Raw genomic sequence first — 18,836 nt, forward strand, 5'->3', positions numbered from 1 at the left:
GGCAGAACCAGACACAATATTCCAGCAGTAGTTACACCAGTGCCAAATACAGAGGTAAAATAACGTCTCTATTCCTACTCAAAAATCCTCTGTTTATGCATCCCAAGATGGCATTAGCTCTTTTGGCCACATTGTTACACTGTTCAGCTCATGTTGAGCTGATTATCCACCACAACCCCCAAATCTCTTCAGAGTCTCTGCTTCCCAGGATAGAGTCTCCCATCCTGAAAGTATGATCTACATTCTTTGTTCCAACATTTACATTTAGCTGTATTAAAACACACACTGTTTGCTCGTACCCAGTTTACCAAGCGATCCAGATTGCTCTGTATTAAGTGACCTGTCCTCTTCATTATTCACCACTCCCCCCAGTTTTTGGATCATCTGAAAACTTCATCAGCGATGATTTTATGTTTTCTTCCTGGTCACTGATAAAAATATTAAATGTCGTAGGGCCAAAACCCGATCTTTTCAGGACCCCACTGGAAACAGATACACTCAATGACGGTTCCCCTTTTAAAGTTTTATTTTGAGACCCATCAGTTAGCACACATTAAATGGATTAAAAGCTAGCTATGTTAATTTTATATTGTCCTAGTTTTTTAATCAAATTGTCATGCGGTACCAAGTCAAATACCTTACAGAAATCTAAGTATATTACGTTAACTCTATTACTTTTATCAACCAAACTTGTAATCTCATCAAAAAAAAGTTAAAGTGAGTGTGACAGGATCTATTTTCCATAAACCTATGTTTACTTGTAGTAATTACATTATCCTCCTTTAATTCTAGTTAGTTATTGAATCCCATATCAGCCAGCTCATTATTTTCCCCAGGATTGATGTCTGACTGACAGGCCCATAATTACCGGGTGGTCCCATTTACCCTTTTTTAAAAACTGGCACAACATTATCTTTCTTCTAATCTTCTGGAACTTCCCCAGTGCTCCAAGACTTATTGAAAATCAACATTAATGGTCCAGTGAGCTCCTCAGCCAGCTCTTTAAAAAACACAATTTGAATTCTGAATAACCACAATAAACGGATTGCACACGGTCAACAGACAAAGGGCCAGATCCTCCCGCTTTTCTGCTCTAGCTTAACAGTGGAACTGGTTTATTGGGAAATCCCCAGGGTGGAATGGGGCCAGCCCTAAGTCATGCCCTCGCAGTTCCTAGTATAGATGGTATGTTAGAGCATGGCTGGAGTACCTCTGAACTTGACTACAGTCTCAGCTCCCAGAACAGTCCTTTAGGGGGCTTGTTGCAACAAGGTGAAAGTAAGAAGAGCTCTGAGGTCACTCTAATTTACACCAGGGGCCGGATAGGCAGCCTCAAGACTAGGGGAACGTAAGGGTGGCACAGGCCATCTTTGACGCTCACCTACTTGGGTCCTGTGTCAAGCAGCGCTCAGACAAACCGGAAGATCAAGATCAAAGAGCTATTCAATACTTTCAAAAACATTCAAGAAAAATGTAAAGAGAACATCATAAGAGATCATTGATACATAAACAAAAGTGAAATCCACTGGCTAAATTTTTCACTGCAAATTATTTTCTCGGTTCTAATCTAAACTACCATATATCAAGTCTTTTTTCTTTTTAAAGGGTTGTCTATTTTACAACCATTACATAACACTGATATCTAGTGATACTGACCTGAATCTGTTTTTACAAACAGAAGCAAATTTTTTAAAAAATATATTCATGTTCAAATATAATATGTTCATGTTTGGGATGAGATCATTAGGGGTTTTTAAAAAACTATTTCAAATTATTTGTTTAATAAAAAAGGTTCACAACTTTTAAACCCCATGTATCTGCTTTTAAGTACATCAGAATCCTATTTATTCGGTTTCTTTCACATATTTTGGTTTGATTTGTACATGAGAAACAAAGAAGGCTTTGAAGACAGCTACTAGATGGCCCATTAATTATTAGAATACATCTTATTCAATCCAGTAGAAAACAGTGGTATATATTATATGCAAGACAATATTTTCCATAGCTCTATATTGCTCAGAGATTTACTCCATACATACAAGTAATACCTTCACTGTATAGCTTGTACGAATGATATGTTTGCCACTGAATTAGGCAGCATTGTGATATATTTGAATTGCATGTTTCTTTAAACATTCATCTTTACAGGAAACTGTATGAATTCACTAATTTGAAAATGAACATAGTGGAGGTAAGCATGCCTATCAATAGTTTGTAATAAACAATTAAGTATAAAACAAGATAAAGCTAATTTCTGCCAGAGCCTATAGGAAGACAGTTAATGAAGGGTGGGATTTTCAAAAGTGTTTGGTGTGGGCCTAATTCTGCTCGCATTGAAGTCAAAGATAAAACTCCCATTGGCGTCTATGGCAATAGAAATTTGACAACTCAGTGCTTCTAAAAATCCCACTTTAAGATTTTTAAAAAGCAGAGTTTATAATGCTGAGCTAAAAGAGTCACTCCATGATCTTATTTATATAGGTCTGTCATCCCAATATTCTCAACTTGTTAGTTCTACAAAAAATGCTGGCTCTCACTTGTGGTGCCAGCTCTAAATCCTAGCTGGTAAGCTCTCTGGAGCAGGGACCATGTCCAACTGCGTTGTGTTTGAGCCTCATCTTTGGGAGTGGTACAAACAATACTTAAAAAGTAGCAAGACTTTGCCTACAGAATGCATCAGGCCCCTTTGGCTGAATAGGAATACTGCAGTGCACCTTTGTACTGTAACTATTTAAACACTTCCAACTGTTTTGAAGTTGCTATGCTTCAGACCTCTCACAGCCTTTGCTAATCCTGATATTTATCAAAGGAATTCAGGCAGAGATCCTCAGGAAGGTCATTGTTGGCTACCTGGACCACGCTTTTTGGCAGGGAGGAATTCAGTGATCTGCCTTATAGTGATGGCCATACAGCTAGAACTCTTTCAAACACGGCAGAGCCACATAGCCTTTGCCAAGCATTGTTCCAGTGCTTTGTGAAATTAGATGGGTATTAAACCTAAATCATTTCACACATAGCTGAAAGCTTAGCACTAGGAAAATCTTTATATACAATGCAAACTACTGTATTGCTTATATGAATTGTTTTGAATGCTTTTCTGGCCATCACCTTTACTTATCTACATTTCTATGGGTCTCATGTCAGGAAATTCCAACTTCTATCTTTAAAGAATTAACATAGCACAATGGATCAATGTGGCTTTTCCACATATGCTGTGCAACCAATGCTGTCTTGAGGTCCATGAAATGAAGACAGTTTTTTCTGTATTAGATCCGATGAAGTGAGCTGTAGCTCACGAAAGCTTATGCTCAAATAAATTTGTTAGTCTCTTAGGTGCCACAAGTCCTCCTTTTCTTTTTGCGGATACAGACTAACACGGCTGCTACTCTGAAACCATCCTAAAGATGTTGCCAAGAAATGAGGGCCTTTGTTTTACACGGCTTTACATTCCTTCATTGAGCTGATGCATTCTGATGCATACTTAAGACAAACACATGATTGACTATAAAGCAGTCTGCAATTTTGGGGGACATGGCCTTTGCTATTATTTATAAGATATCTAGTTCAAATGGAGAAATAAAAAACAAACATGTCAACTTCCAGACCCTCTAGTAAGAGAAATCACATAGCAGCAGATGCCTTAATGTAGATTTTGACCGAAGCAATATTAGGTGGATACAATCTTATAGACATCGTGCTAGAAGTGGATCTTGAGCAGGAATTTGAATGGTAATGGCTTTACAGAGAATATCCCAGAGGGCATCCCAGGTGCAGCCAAATTTAACCATGACTCAGTATGATTAATGGCATACTTTTATATTATACCTTATTGCACTCCTAGTCCAACCAAATGTTAAACACAATTATGAACTTTAGAATGTGCATGAAGAAGTGCCTCCAAGGTCTATACAAGGACAGCACTGAATATCTAGGCCATTGCAACTGGTGTACTCTTTTCATGACAGGCTCACTGTAACAAGTGAAATAAAATGAAATAACCAAGGATTATCCCCACTCCACCTGTGTATGAAAGACACCTTGTCTGGTGGATCTACCCCTTTCTGTATGAACAGGGACAGTGCTGCCCCAGCTCCAGTAAGGACTCTCTGCAGGGTCCAGGGTCCGCATAGGGCATGGCGATAGTTTATGGGTGGGAACATGTGTTATCTCCCTTAAGTCTCCTGGAGAATGCACTATAACATTGATACAACCTGGAAATGGGGCGGGGGGGGGGGGAGATGAAGTCAGCAGTAGGAAGGTGTGATCTGGAACTGGAGAACAAGCAGCATAGCACAGACCAACAGGAAGGCAGCAGGAAGAGGTGTCTTACAATAAGAGCAAAGTAGGACAACTGAGAGACATACTGGCCTGATGCTGAGTCATGTCACTGTGGCTCACTTCAGCATCACTTATTCTTTTCTTTTTAACATTCTCTTACATGCAAATAACTAAAATTTGTAGGTATTTTACAGGAGGTAAATACAAAGCCCAGCTGGTTTTCTTTATCTCCGTCCATTAATTGAGAATAACATTATTTAACTAATTTCTTAATAAATTCTAGAGATGTTATAGCTACTCTATGATTGGGTCCTGTGATGGGACACCTGCCCCACACTGGCCTGAGAAGGTTAAAACCAGTCTAGGGAGGCTGAGCAGCAGGCAGCCAAAGGAGTGGCTGCAGGGGAAACACCCAGTTAGGGTGGCAGCTGCAGACAATTAGGGCGGTGGCTCGACCAGCTAATTAGGGCCTAGCTGGACCATATAAAAGGAAGCTGCCAACCAGAGCAGGTTAGTCTGCTGCAGGGAGCCCTAGGGAGAAGACTGGCTTCCTAGAGGGCTCCTGCCAGGACTTACAGGCTTGAGGCCCTGGGAAGAGGGCAAAGGAGCTGGAGGAACAGAGGCTGTGGGGAAGTGGCTCAGGGAATAGAGACAGTGAGCTGGAAGGAGGAGGCAGCAGGATGCTGTTGTTTGCAGGGTCCCTGGGCTGGGACCCAGAGTAGTGGGTGGGCCTGGGTCCCCCACACTAACCGCTGAAGGAGTGGCCTGGCTGTCGACTGCCAAGCCACCATGAGGAGTGGCTAGACTCTTGCCGGAGGAGTCCCCCGGAAGAGGGGGAAACCAGATGGTGACATGGTGGGAGGGCCGTGCCAGAAAGCCGACGCCAAGAGAAAGGAGCAGTAACAGGTCTGCAGTTGGAGGCGAGGACAGGAGAGCCACCACCACCTGGGGCGCAACTGCTGGGGCTGAGCTAAATCCCGAAACACCCAGCAGGAGGCGCCAGTGTGGTAAGTGACTCCCTACCCCACTTTCTGAACTTACATGCATTTTGTTGGAATGGGAAGTCAGGAAGTGAGCAATACTTATAAATATATATTTACGGAAAGTATTTTAAAATTAATACCTGATTTACGTTATTTTCTTGTGATTGCCTGATAATTTTTCTTTTATATTTTCCAGAAGAAGGATAAATAAACCAGAAATGTCAACAATCCCTTGCAGCAGCTCTTGCATACACTTAAACTCAGAATTAATTAAGTGCTAAAGCCAATGGTAAAACAGATTCATCTTCAGCATCTGTTTTTTTTAAATTTTACAAGGGGAGCAGAAAGTACAGTCTTCAGAAGCATTTTTTGCCCATTTCTGTCTACCAGTCGGCAATCCTAAAGGGTTCCATTTTTAAGGCACCAAGAAGTTGACTTAACATACCTATAACAAAATTTGTTTTTGAAGATGATTGCCCATACTGTTGCTCAATATATTTTGGTTTATATGTTACCATGCCAATTAAAGAATTGAACTGAATGATGCTTGCACACAAATATAGAAAGTAAACTGGATTTCCGAAGAGGTTCTTCACTGATGGCAGGAAATCTGCAAACGAAAATGCTCTAGGTTAGTGAAAAGCAAACTGGAAAAATAATAATTAATATGAATACTATTTTGTAATTCACTTCCCATCAAAGACCACAAAAGGCTTAATAAAGATTAATGAAGTCAGTTCCCCAGCATTGCTGGTAGGTGGGTATGATCCCTATTTTACAGATGGGGGGGGGTGGGGGAAGTGAGTAACAAACTAGGTAACTGTCAAACTTTCAAAAATGGCATTTTGTTTTGAGTGCCTCACTTTTTTTGGTATTCAACTTTAGATAACTAAGGACCTGATTTTTCAGGTGCGCTGAGCACCCACACTTCCCACTGGCTTCAACTGGCTTGACCCTATATGGGTCAAGTTGTCTTATTCAACTGTTGAGGCACCCAAAACTAGAGACCACTTTTGGAAATCTAAGGCCAACAAAAAAACAAGTCTGTGGAATAGCTGGAATTAGAATCCAGATCTTGTGATTTCCCCCACCCAGTGCTTTAACTAGACTGTGCCCCATCCCTACTTTGATCAGCAGTGGTATATATTTTAGAGATGGATGAACCTTAAAGGGCGGAGAAGTTTGGATAAGTTTCAATTTGCTGTCTGTGGAAACTGCTTCTACAGACTGTCACTCTTTGACTCACACATATGCAAGAGCAGGGATCTGAGAAGGCAATATTTTCAGATGATTTCACAATACCTTGATTTCCAGTTCTCACTGATAAATTTAAATGTTAATTTAAACAGTAATAAGTCACCAGGACCAAATGGTATTCACCCAAAAGTTCTGAAGGAACTCAAATATGAAATTGCAGAACTACTAAATGTGGTATGTAACCTATCATTTAAATCAGCTTCTGTACCCAATGACTGGACGATAGGTAATGTGACACCATTTTTTATAAAAGGCTCCTGAGGTGATCTCAGCAATTACAGGCCAGTGAGCCTATCTTCAGTACCAGGCAAATTGGTTGAAACTATAGTAAAGAACAGAATTATCAGACACATAGATGAACACGATTTGTTGGAGAAGAGTCAACTTGGCTTTTGTAAAGGGAAATCACACCTCACCAATCTATTAGAATTTGTTGAGGAGGTCAACAAGCATGAGAATAAGGGTGATCCGGTGGATGTAGTGTACTTAGACTTTCAGAAAGCCTTCGACAAGGTCCCTCACCAAAGGCTCTTAAGCTAAGTAAGCAGTCATGAGATAAGGAAGGAAGGTTCTCTCACAGATCAGTAACTGATTAAAAGGCAGGAAACAATAGGTAGGAATAAATGGTCAGTTTTCAGAATGGAGAGCAGTAAATAGTGGTGTCCCCCAGAGGTCTGTGCTGGAACCAGTGCTGTTCAACATAGTCATAAATGAGCTGGAAAAAAGGGGTAAACAGTGAAGTGGCAAAAATTGCACACAAGACAAAATTACTCAAGATAGCTAAGTCCAAAGCAAAGAATTAAAAAGGGATCTCACAAAACTGGGTGACTGGGCAACAAAACGGCAGAGAAAATTCAATCTTCATACATGCAAAGTAATGCACATTGGAAAACATAATCCCATTTTGTATTGTATAAACCCAATACAAAATGATGGGATCTGAATTAGCTGTTACCACTCAAGAAAGATCTTGGAGTCATTGTGGATAGTTCTCTGAAAACATCTGTTCAGTATGCAGCAGCAGTCACAAAAGCAAACAGAATGTTAGGAACCATTAGGAAAAGAATAGATAGTACGACAGAAAGTATCATAATACCTCTATATAAATCCATGGTATGCCCACACCTGAATACCACATGCAGTTCTGGTCAGCCCATCTCAAAAAAGATACATTAGAATTGGAAAAAGTACAGAGAAGGGCAACAAAAATGATTAGGGATATGGAATAGCTTTTGTATGAGGAGAGATTAAAAAGATTGGGACTTTTCAGCTTAGAAATGAGACAACTAAGGGGGGATGTGATAGAGGTCTATAAAATCATGACTGGTGTGGAGAAAGTAAATAAGGAAGTGTTATTTACTCCTTCACATAACACAAGAATTAGGGGTCACCCAATGAAATTAAATAGGCAGCAGGTTTAAAGCACACAAAAGGAAATACTTCTTCAAATAACGCACAGTCAACCTGTGGAACTCATTATCAGGGGACTAAACTATAACAGGGTTCAAAAAAGGCCAAAACTATACCAGCGTTCAAAAAAGAACTAGATATTCTCATAGAAGATAGGTCCTTCAACGGCTATTAGCCAAGATGGTCAGGGATGCAACCCCATGCTGTCAGTGTCCCTTGCCTCTATTTGCCAGAAGCTGGGAGTGGACAACAGGGAATGGATCATTCGATGATTGCCTCTTCTGTTCATTCCCTCTGAAGCATCTGGCATTAGCCACTGTCAGAAGACAGGGTACTGGGCTAGATGAACCATATGTCCTCTTTTGAGGCATGTTGGAAAACCACACAAGCAGCCTTTCTTGCAATATTTTTATATTTCCAGCAAAAGGTAGGCATGACAATAAAAGAGAGAATATTTACTAAGCTCTTTTAGGCCCCCATTAATTTCTCCATCTCTCACCTTTTTCCCCTCCCTGTCACAAACAGAGGGATTTAATTCAGGCTTTAGCCAAAGTTTATTATATCCTTGGCTTGTTCCTAACCTTAATGTAAATGAGTGGAACTCATTCTAGCGCATGAGTGTTGCATGCATTCACTAAATAAAGAACAACCACAATTCTTCTATCATTAGGTAGCCAAAATGCTGCAACATCCCCAGGTTTATTTCACTTTGATCCAAAATCCCAGTTGTTGCTAGTGAATAACTGGGAATTCTCTTGCCAACTTGCTGACATAAATTCCTAGAAATTAGAGGGAAGGGTATTAGTTCAACTGAAGTGGTGTGGTTTGGTCTTTATAAATAAAATATTTGTATGTCCTGCTTCCATACAAGCAGATGCCATAACTTTGCCTTTTCCTGCATTTTGTTCAGCCTGAGTGTGCTCATGTGAGTAGAAGCCAATTATTTTCCCATTCGTTCTTCTGAACATGGTGCTTGCACTCACCCTCAAGATTTTACAGCAGGGGTTGGCAAACTTTCTGTAATGTTGGCTATTTTTTGAAGGTGGGTGGGTTATAGGTCCCTTTTCTATTGGGTTTGTTTAAACATACAACTTTTACAGGGAAAGATCTATCCTTTTTGCAAATTCTCCCCCAACAGCCTCATGGATCACTTCAGGGTTACAAACCCAGCTGGAGAAACTGCCAGAGGAGATGAGGGCTAGGAAGCAACTAGAGGGCCCCTTTTGTTCATATTTTTAATCCTATGGTGCCACTAAGCCAATATCAACTCTGAGGCCTTTAAACAGAAGTCAAGCCTGAAAGGTAAGGAGTAAAACTAAACAGTTATAAAACAAACTGTGTTTACTTGCCTTTCGCCATTTCAAGTATCTTTACTTGCTGTTCATAAGATCTGTGATGCTCCTTGTTATCTTCAATAATGAACTTTGACTGCTCAGAGGAGGTACTGGAATCCTTTCTGCTTTCTGGTCTTGGCAGGTGCTTTGGTAAGAACCAGAATGGGATGGCAGCCAGAACACTTAACACACCTGCTATTAAATAACCAAGCCACCAAGCTCCTACCCATCTGGCATCATTGTGAGTAATTGTTATATTGTCTGTGGTACAGGGGGGGAAAGAGGGACATATTTGCATATATAGTGAAAGTTTAAGAGTAAAGCAAATTTTGGAGGGTACCTCTCCCAGTAGAGATTCTTATTTCTTCAACAAAGCCCCAGATCTCTTTTTCCATAATCACCATCCCCATCCACATCCCATACTTTAGTGACAGTTGTGGAGTACTCCTCCCTTTAGAAACTATCAACACTGTTCCTTAAGTGGTCGGAAAGGTTGCCATTGAGGCATATAACCATAACGCTGCCACATCTCCCATGCAGACTGGGAGTTTTTCTTTTGAGTTCTCATATTTCTGTATAATTTGTGATTTTGGGATAAATGTAATCAACATTTATATCACATAAAAATCCCGATTGTATTTTCTCCAGCACTGACACGAATAAACAATCTATCTGCCGGTAGGATTTAAAAATATATAATTGTGCCACGTGTTTCTATCAGTGTTTCATATTCAAACTCTGATCCTGTTCATGACAGGTGCTAAGCAACTTCCGATTAAGTCAATAAGAGTCGAAGGGGCAAGTGTTCGGCAGTTCACAAGATCAGTCCAACTGATAGAACATCATCTTATCACTAGAATGGATTTCAAAAATACAGCAACAAATAATAATAATTTATGCACTGCTGTTTCACTTCTGTCCCAGTACGGTCAGGACAAGGAATTCAAAACATTCACTAAAAGACTCTATTAAGGATGGTCAAAAAATTTCCATTCAAACTTTTTTGGATGGAAAACTGGGGTGGAGGTGGGAGGAGGGGGAGTTTGAACAAACAAAAAAATTCATGGAAAGAATCAGTTTACCTTAAAAAAAAAACTGATTAAAAAAGAAATTGTCAGAAAAGCAAATTGTCATTGTCAAAGAAAAAAGGTTTTGACCAAAAATTTTCAGTTTTTCTGTTTTCTTTTTTTTTGCTGAAAAGTCAAAAATTTCCTTTGGGGAGGGGGGAATAAACATTTTCCAACCAGCTCTAATTATATGACCTATTTTGGGGTCAGATTCTAACATCCTTTATTCATGTTGAGAAGTACTGTATACCTCATTCAGTCCCTTTCTTATACTCTAGGCATTCAGTCTTTAAAAAAAATCCAAAATCCCATTATTTTTGAAAATATGCATGCAGAATAGATCACATTTTTTTACTGACAGGTTTTCCTGAATTCAAGGGATTGTATTTTAACATCTTTCATTTAATTTAAGCAATATTATGATGGGGAAAAATTCTTCTTATGCTGGAAATAATTTTTCAGTAAAATCTTCCAAAGCCAACTATCCTCAAGCTTTTAATTTAACCTGCCTTTTTAGAACACCCATATCATTTACTTTGAAGGATTTAGAACTTTTCAATGCAACACATAGAGTAAACAATTTTTAAAAATGATTTTTCTGACTTACCCAAGTCTACAAAGCCAATGTCAACATATAGTTTGGCACAGAGGGATCCTAAAAGAAAACCAAATACTGGGCCTATAATTGCAACTGTCTGTACACACCCTGCAAAAAAAACACAAGGAAACTCATTTTTCTGCCTTAAATCACTGTTTTGTTACTGTACACAAGAACAGAGCATGACAATGTATCAGTGAAAAGCGATCAGCATCTTAATATGCAGGACCAAATTCTGCCTTCACACGCATTGGTGCAAATCGAAAATAATCTCATTCTTATTCCCAGACAATGGAATTACTCCAGACTCGCACCATTATATCAAAAAGCAAAAATTGGCTCATTGCATCAACATTTCACTTTTGTTTTTTTGTTGTCCCCCAATTAACAGACCAAATTCAGCCTGGGATAAGTGACTTTATGGAAGTTTGTGGTCCAAATTCAGAAATGCCACCAACAGGGTTGCAAATTATGTATAAAGTGGTCAGAAAATGTGTGTACAGTAACCAAATGTTATTAGTGATGGACAAACCTCCAAAAGGTTCAGCACGTCGCATTGGATTAAGTTCAGATGTTTTTTATTAGGCTCTTATCCAACCCACACACATCTTTTGAGTTTTCAAAATTGATCTGGAAATCTTGCAAGAACAAATTTTGGCATAAAATTTCTGGGAGATCTCACTTCTAACCAGACTAGAAATACTTGAAAGAAAGAAAGAAAAAAAGAAAAGCCTCTAGTTGTAAAAACCTTCCAGATGGTATTTCAGTTTAACATACAGGTATGGTCACACCTGACCCACAATAGGGAAAAAGTCCTCAAGTATTTTGACCCTCAACATATGACTGGTTCTGATTCAGTTTGGAGGGAAGATTCTTCCAAGTTCTGATTCTGTTCACAATAGTTTATCTGTCCATAATTTAAACTCCATGCTACATTTTAAGCACCAAATAAATCTATGCTATATACATTTGTATTCCCCTCCAGAGAACTGTGTGTGTAATCCACTAATCCACACGAAGAAGATTTAGTAAGATTAAGGGAGCAGCAGGAACCCAAGGCCAAATTATCTTCTCAGTTAAGATAATGGGATTGCACTGGTGTAATCAAGAGTGGAATTTGGCTCCTAAAATGCACACAGCTTTTAAATAAAGCCTTGAACATTTTAACCATGCAAGCAAAATAATCAGGACAAGTTAATTTAATGTCACTCATTCTGCTACTGAAAACAACTCAATTTACTTCTTGTGAAAAATAAGACATTAGGATAAAGTAATTTGATTTATTCTTTTACCAATGTAGAAAGCAGCACTCTCTTCACTGGTATAATCATCAATATACGTAATTCCCAAAGGCTGGATAGGAGTCTCCCCTATCCCACGCAAAAGATTCCCAAGCAAAACATAGATCCACATGGACGATCCAACTTCTTTTTCACATCCTGGATACAGAGAGAGAAACAAGACATTGTTTGTGACATTTTGACATTGAACACACAGGACTCAGTTCTGTCCTCAGATGTACAGGTACCTTTCCTGTTGGCACCTCTGTAATTGGGAGGAAGGACTGAGCCCACAGATTTATTGCAATGATAAAACAACAGTCCCAAGGCTAGTCGGTGGAATGGAATTTTAAACCACTTCTGTGCTGTTTTATGCACCAGATACAGTGTCTGTGTTGTAGCACACACCTAATGCATTTCATTCAAATGGCTAAAATTCTGTAGTATTGTGAGCAGAGGGGAAAGAGACTCTAATGGTGCTTTAGTTTTCTTTAAGTCATACAGGCAAACATCAGTAGAGCCCCTATTGGCTTTGGAATCTATATTTTCCTCAGTGCCACACAGGTAACAGGTTATTTTAATTCCTGGATGGTGCAAATGCAATGACAAAGACCATTTTTTGCAAACAGAGGCCGCTAACAGGGAGTTTCGAGAGGGAGTTTGGAAGGGGCGTGGAAAGGGGGCGAGGTACAGTTTCCATTCTTTAAAACCTTTAAACTAAACTATAATCAAGACTTCTTGATTTAAACAAAAACCCTATCATTAACCTAGGTAGCTGTAGGAGAGAATGCAGGCAGAAGCCCAGCAGCAGAGTGGGGGCTATCCTGTTTATTGCGCTCAGTGTAGTATATATGATTACCTGCCCTGTGGCCGGGTGGCGTATGTGTGCATTCGGTGCAAGGAGCTCCTGGCCCTCAGAGACCGTGTACAGGCTTTGGAGACAAGGGTGGTGGAACTGGAGGAGCTAAGGGAGGCAGAAAGGTATGTTCCCAGACACTGTAGATTTGTCCCACCTCCGGTCAGACAGCCCCTGTGCTGTTCAGGAGGATGAAAGGCCCAGGGAAGGAGAGCAGTCAACGGGAACAGAGGGAAACCTTCCCATAGTTGGGACCCTCCTTCCAGATGATGTTGGGGTATCCTCTCGCACTGAGGTTACCTCTCCAGGGGAAGGAACTCCAGTCATTAGGAAAAGGCAGGTGTTAGTAATGGGAGATTGGATCATTAGAAACATAGATAGCTGGGTTTGTGATGACCGGGAGAACCATATGGTGACTTGCCTGCCTGGTGAGAAGGTTGCGGATCTCTCGAGGCATCCAGATAGATTTATGTGTAGTGCTGGGGAGGAGCCGGTGGTCGTGGTACATGTAGGTACCAATGACATAGGGAAGGGTAGGAGAGACATCTGGAGGCCAAATTTAGGCTGCTAGGAAAGAGACTGAAATCCAGGACCTCTATGGTGGCATTCTCAGAAATGGTACCAGTTCCACGCTCAGGGCCAGGTAGGCAGGCAGAGCTTCAGGTCTCAATGTGTGGATGAGACGCTGGTGTAGAGAGGAGGGGTTTAGATTTATTAGGAACTGGGGAAACTTTTGGGATGGGGGGAGCCTATACAGGAAGGATGGGTTCCACCTAAACCAAAGTGGATCCAGACTGCTGGCACTTAACATTAAAAAGGTTGCACAGCAGATTTTAAACTAAGAGATGGGGGAAAGCCAATTGCTGCAGAGGAGCACGTGGATCGGACAGAGACTTCTCTTAGAGGAGAGTCTATTGATAGAGATTCTCTAGGTTTTAGTCAGGAGGAGGGGATGGAAGAGGATAAAATATGGGCCAGATCAGATGAGAAACAGTCACATAAAAAAGAATCTGACACATCAGAAAAGGGCAGACAAATAAACAGTGACAAGTTTTTAAAGTGCTTGTACACAAATGCTAGAAGTCTAAATAATAAGTTGGGTGAACTAGAGTGCCTTGTGTTAAAGGAGAATATTGATATAATAGGCATCACAGAAACCCGGTGGAGTGAGGACAATCAATGGGACACAATCATTCCAGGGTACAAAATATATTGGAAGGACAGAACAGGTCATGTGGCGCCGGGGGTGAGAGAGGGGGAGAGTGGCACTATATGTGAAAGATAATGTAGAATCAAATGAAATAAAAATCTTAAATGAATCCACTGTTCCATAGAATTTCTGTGGATAGTAATTCCATGCTATAAGAAGAATATAACAGTACGGATCTATTATTGACCACCTGACCAGGACAGTGATAGTGACAAAGAAATGCTAAGGGAGATTAGAGGTTATCAAAATAAAAAACTTAATAATAGTGGGGGATTTCAATTATCCCTATATTGACTGGGTACATCTCACCTAGGATGAAATGCAGAGACAAAATTTCTCGATACTTTAAATGACTGCTTCTTGGAGCAGCTGGTACAGGAACCCACAAGGGGAGAGGCAACTCTTGATTTAGTCCTGAGTGGAGCACAGGATCTGGTCCAAGATAAACAGGACCGCTTGGAAATAGTGACCATAACATAATAACATTTAACATTCCTGTGGTGGGAAGAACTCTCAACAGCCCAGCACTGTGGCATTTAATTTCAGAAAAGGGAACTATGCAAAAGTGAGGAGGTTAGTTAAACAGAAATTAAAAGGTACAGTGACTAGAGTGAAATCCCTGCAAGCTGCATGGACACTTCTCAAAGACACCATAATAGAGGCTCAACTGAAATGTATACCCCAAATTAAAAAACACAGTAAAAGAACTAAAAAAGAACCACCGTGGCTTAACAACCATGTAAAAGAAGCAGTGAAAGATAAAAAGGCATCTTTTTAAAAAGTGGAAGTCAAATCCTAGTGAGGTAAATAGAAAGGAGCATAAACATTGCCAAATTAAGTGTAAAAATGTAATAAGAAAAGCCAAAAAGGAGTTTGAAGAACAGCTAGCCAAAAACTCAAAATTAATAACAAAATGTTTTTTAAGTACATGAGAAGCAGACAGTCTGCTAAACAACCAGTGGGGCCCCTGGACGATCGATATACAAAAGGAGCACTTAAAGACAATAAAGTAATTGCTGAGAAACTAAACAAATTCTTTGCTTCAGTCTTCATAGCTGAGGATGTTAGGGAGAGTCCCAAACCTGAGCCATCTTTTGTAGGTGACAAATCTGAGGAATTGTCACAGATTGAAGTGTCACTAGAGGTGGTTTTGGAATTAATTGATAAACTTAACAGTAACAAGTCACCGGGACCAGACGACATTCACCCAAGAGTTCTGAAAGAACTCAAATGTGAAAATGCAGAACTATTAACTATGGTTTGTAACCTGTCCTTTAAATCAGCTTCTTTACCCAGTGACTGGAAGATAGCTAATGTAACGCCAATATTTAAAAAGGGCTCTAGAGGTGATCCCAGCAATTACAGACTGATAAGTCTAACGTCCGTACCAGTCAAATTACTTGAAACTATAATAAAGAATAAAATTGTCAGACACATAGAAGAACATAAATTGCTGGGCAAAAGTCATCACGGTTTCTGGAAAGGGAAATCATGTCTTACTAATCTATTAGAGTTCTTTGAAGGGGTCAACAAACATGTGGACAAGAGGAATCCAGTGGACATAGTGTATTTAGATTTCCAGAAAGCCTTTGACAAGGTCCCTCACCAAAGGCTCTTATGTAAATTAAGTTGTCATGGGATAAGAGGGAAGATCTTTTCATGGATTGAGAACTGGTTGAAAGACAGGGAACAAAGGGTAGGAATAAATGGTAAATTTTCAGAATGGAGAGGGGTAACTAGTGGTGCTCCCCAAGGGTCAGTCCTAGGACCAATCCTATTCAACTTATTCATAAATGATCTGGAGAAAGGGGTAAACAGTGAGATGGAAAAGTTTGCAGATGATACTAAACTGCTCAAGATAGTTAAGACCAAAGCAGACTGTGAAGAACTTCAAAAAGATCTCAAAAACCTAAGTGATTGGGCAACAAAATGGCAAATGAAATTTAATGCAGATAAATGTAAAGTAATGCACATTGGAAAAAATAACCCAAACTATACATTTAACATGATGGGGGCTAATTTAGCTACATCCAATCAGGAAAAAGATCTTGGAGTCATCGTGGATAGTTCTCTGAAGACGTCCATGCAGTGTGCAGCAGCAGTCAAAAAAGCAAACGGGATGTTAGGAATCATTAAAAAGGGGATAGAGAATAAGACTGAGAATATCTTATTGCCCTTATATGAATCCATGGTACGCCCACATCTTGAATACTGAGTACAGATGTGGTCTCCTCATCTCAAAAAAGATATACTAGCATTGGAAAAGGTTTAGAGAAGGGCAACTAAAATGATTAGAGGTTTGGAATGGGCCCCATCTGAGGAGAGATTAAAGAGGCTAGGACTTTTCAGCTTGGAAAAGAGGAGACTAAGGGGGGGGATATGACAGAGGTATATAAAATCATCAGTGGTGTGGAGAAAGTGAATAAGGAAAAGTTATTTACTTGTTCCCATAATATAAGAACTAGGGGCCACCAAATGAAATGAATGGGCAGCAGGTTTAAAAGAAATAAAAGGAAGTTCTTCTTCACACAGCGCACAGTCAACCTGTGGAACTCCTTGCCTGAGGAGGTCGTGAAGGCTAGGACTATAACAGGGTTTAAAAGAGAACTGAATAAATTCATGGAGGTTAAGTCCATTAATGGCTACTAGCCAGGATGGGTAAGGAATGGTGTCCCTAGTCTCTGTTTGTCAGAGGGTGAAGATGGATGGCAGGAGAGAGATCACCTGATGATTACCTGTTCTGTTCACTCCCTCTGGGGCACCTGGCATTGGCCACTGTCAGCAGACAGGATACTGGGGTGGATGGACCTTTGGTCTGACCCAGTAATGGCCGTTCTTATGTTCAGGTTTTATTTTATAGTTTGGACCAATAAATGTACATCTATACCCAAAAATAAATAAATCACAGCACCAAACCTCAAACAGAAATAAGAAACATGGAGATTTCCATTATTCATTGAATGTTGAGGTTTTTGAGATCCCTGCAGCACCTGCATACACGGCTTTATGGCAGTCATCCCACCTAGCAGGACACCTGTGAAATTGAAGCTCCTATACTTTAACTAGTACATTGCAGCACCAAGCAGCTGTAAAACCAGCAGATCTATCCCACTGAGAATTCACAATTGTGGGGGAATGCTCAGATGGTGTGTAGCTCTTCCACCCCTGCAATCTGTACCATTCTTCTATATTGAGGGTATCTCAGGGTGTTCCTAAGATCCAGCTATCCCTATCTTGGTTGGACAGCTCCTTTGGGCCACAGGCAGCTGGAGATAAACATTTCTCAGGCTGCTTTAATTTATGCCAGGGATCCTACTAGCCTCTGGCTGGCCCCAGGATTGGGGGAATTGAAAGATGGCATTAAAGCAGGCTCAGCTATGTATCTAGCCTGTAGTGCAAAAAGTAGCACAGATATGAAACGAAGATAATTGCCTTTACCTGGTTGCTTGGGATATATATTATATATATAAACACAGAAAAACTATGTTAAAAGAGCATTAGTACGGTGACAAAGTCAGTGCTCAAAAGTTAAGAAATGCCAGAATTAAGGTTGCTTATGCAACCTTAATTTGGCCCCCTAGAGCATATTGCATTATGATACAGTCTTTGATGACATGATCACTTACTATTTATTTTTTTACATAGGGCCTCTGCCTCATTGGGTGCACAGGACGGACGGCGCTCACTTAATGAGCAGCTATTTAATATTGTTTTCTCCCTGCTGTTCAATGTGTGGCAAGATGGAGCCATTCTGGGCATGAGTCAGGATTGTGCAGTGAAGGAGGCTGTTGTCTGTGGGACCCCCTGCTTCACTTGTTGCGGAAGCAGAAAGGTGCATAGTGAATGAGGCAGGGGATACACAGTGAGAGAAGAGAAGAGGGCCTATTGTCACAGCAGTTGAATGCTGCCCTGGAGAACTGGATTCTATCCCTGCCTCTGCCACCGAGTTCGCAATGTATATGTGATGCTGGGCAAGTCACTTAAACCAGAATTTTCACCTGTAGTCACAAATTGTGTGTTCCTCTCTGTCTGGGTGCCTGATCTGAGACCCTGAGGATAACTCTGCAGTAGTACCGAGTGCTCACAGCTCCAGCTGAAGTCAATGGGAGTTGTGCTGTGCTTGTTCCTGGAACCGGCTGAATGCGTTTGGCCAAAATTTCCCCAGAAACATTCAACCAGAGGCAGAAAACCCAGCACGGAAAATTTCAGTCCAAATGGTTAAAGTTTGGCAACTGAAAACAGGGTCTTATAATGTGAGGTATTGGGCAACCTTCTTAATAGCCATTGCTACCAGACCCACCTGCATACATACACAATATTTTTTTTTAAAAATGGAATATTCTTACCTGCATTTATTTTGGCTTGAGACCTTTCTAAGACTGAGAGCGGTGTTTGACTTTTATCCTGTAGGCATGGGGAGATGCTGACAGTAGAATTGGTGGAGGAAGAAAATATCTCATACCTATAGCTGTGTAAAAATCAACATCTTTACTCTTCCCCGCCTGTTACAATATATTACAAAAAAAAAAAAATTCATTGCATCCTCATTGAAGATAGGCATGT

General features: G+C 40.3%; 1 protein-coding gene across 5 annotated transcripts in view; it reads right to left on the bottom strand.

Annotated features, from left to right (window-relative positions):
• The window catches only part of LOC102937536 (solute carrier organic anion transporter family member 1C1), a 46,133-nt gene that overhangs the window by 13,393 nt on the left and 13,904 nt on the right, over window positions 1-18,836 (bottom strand). For all 5 annotated transcript variants that reach the window (XM_037915962.2, XM_037915978.2, XM_037915967.1 and 2 more), the window contains 5 exons: window positions 18,620-18,741; window positions 12,220-12,366; window positions 10,937-11,035; window positions 9,278-9,523; window positions 5,707-5,871 (listed from right to left, as the gene is read on the bottom strand). In XM_037915962.2, the coding sequence (XP_037771890.1) occupies window positions 5,707-5,871; window positions 9,278-9,523; window positions 10,937-11,035; window positions 12,220-12,366; window positions 18,620-18,741 (779 nt within the window). The remainder of the gene's footprint in view (window positions 1-5,706; window positions 5,872-9,277; window positions 9,524-10,936; window positions 11,036-12,219; window positions 12,367-18,619; window positions 18,742-18,836) is intronic.

Source organism: Chelonia mydas, chromosome 1, assembly GCF_015237465.2.
Source record: "Chelonia mydas isolate rCheMyd1 chromosome 1, rCheMyd1.pri.v2, whole genome shotgun sequence".
Taxonomy (NCBI): Eukaryota; Metazoa; Chordata; order Testudines; family Cheloniidae; genus Chelonia; species Chelonia mydas.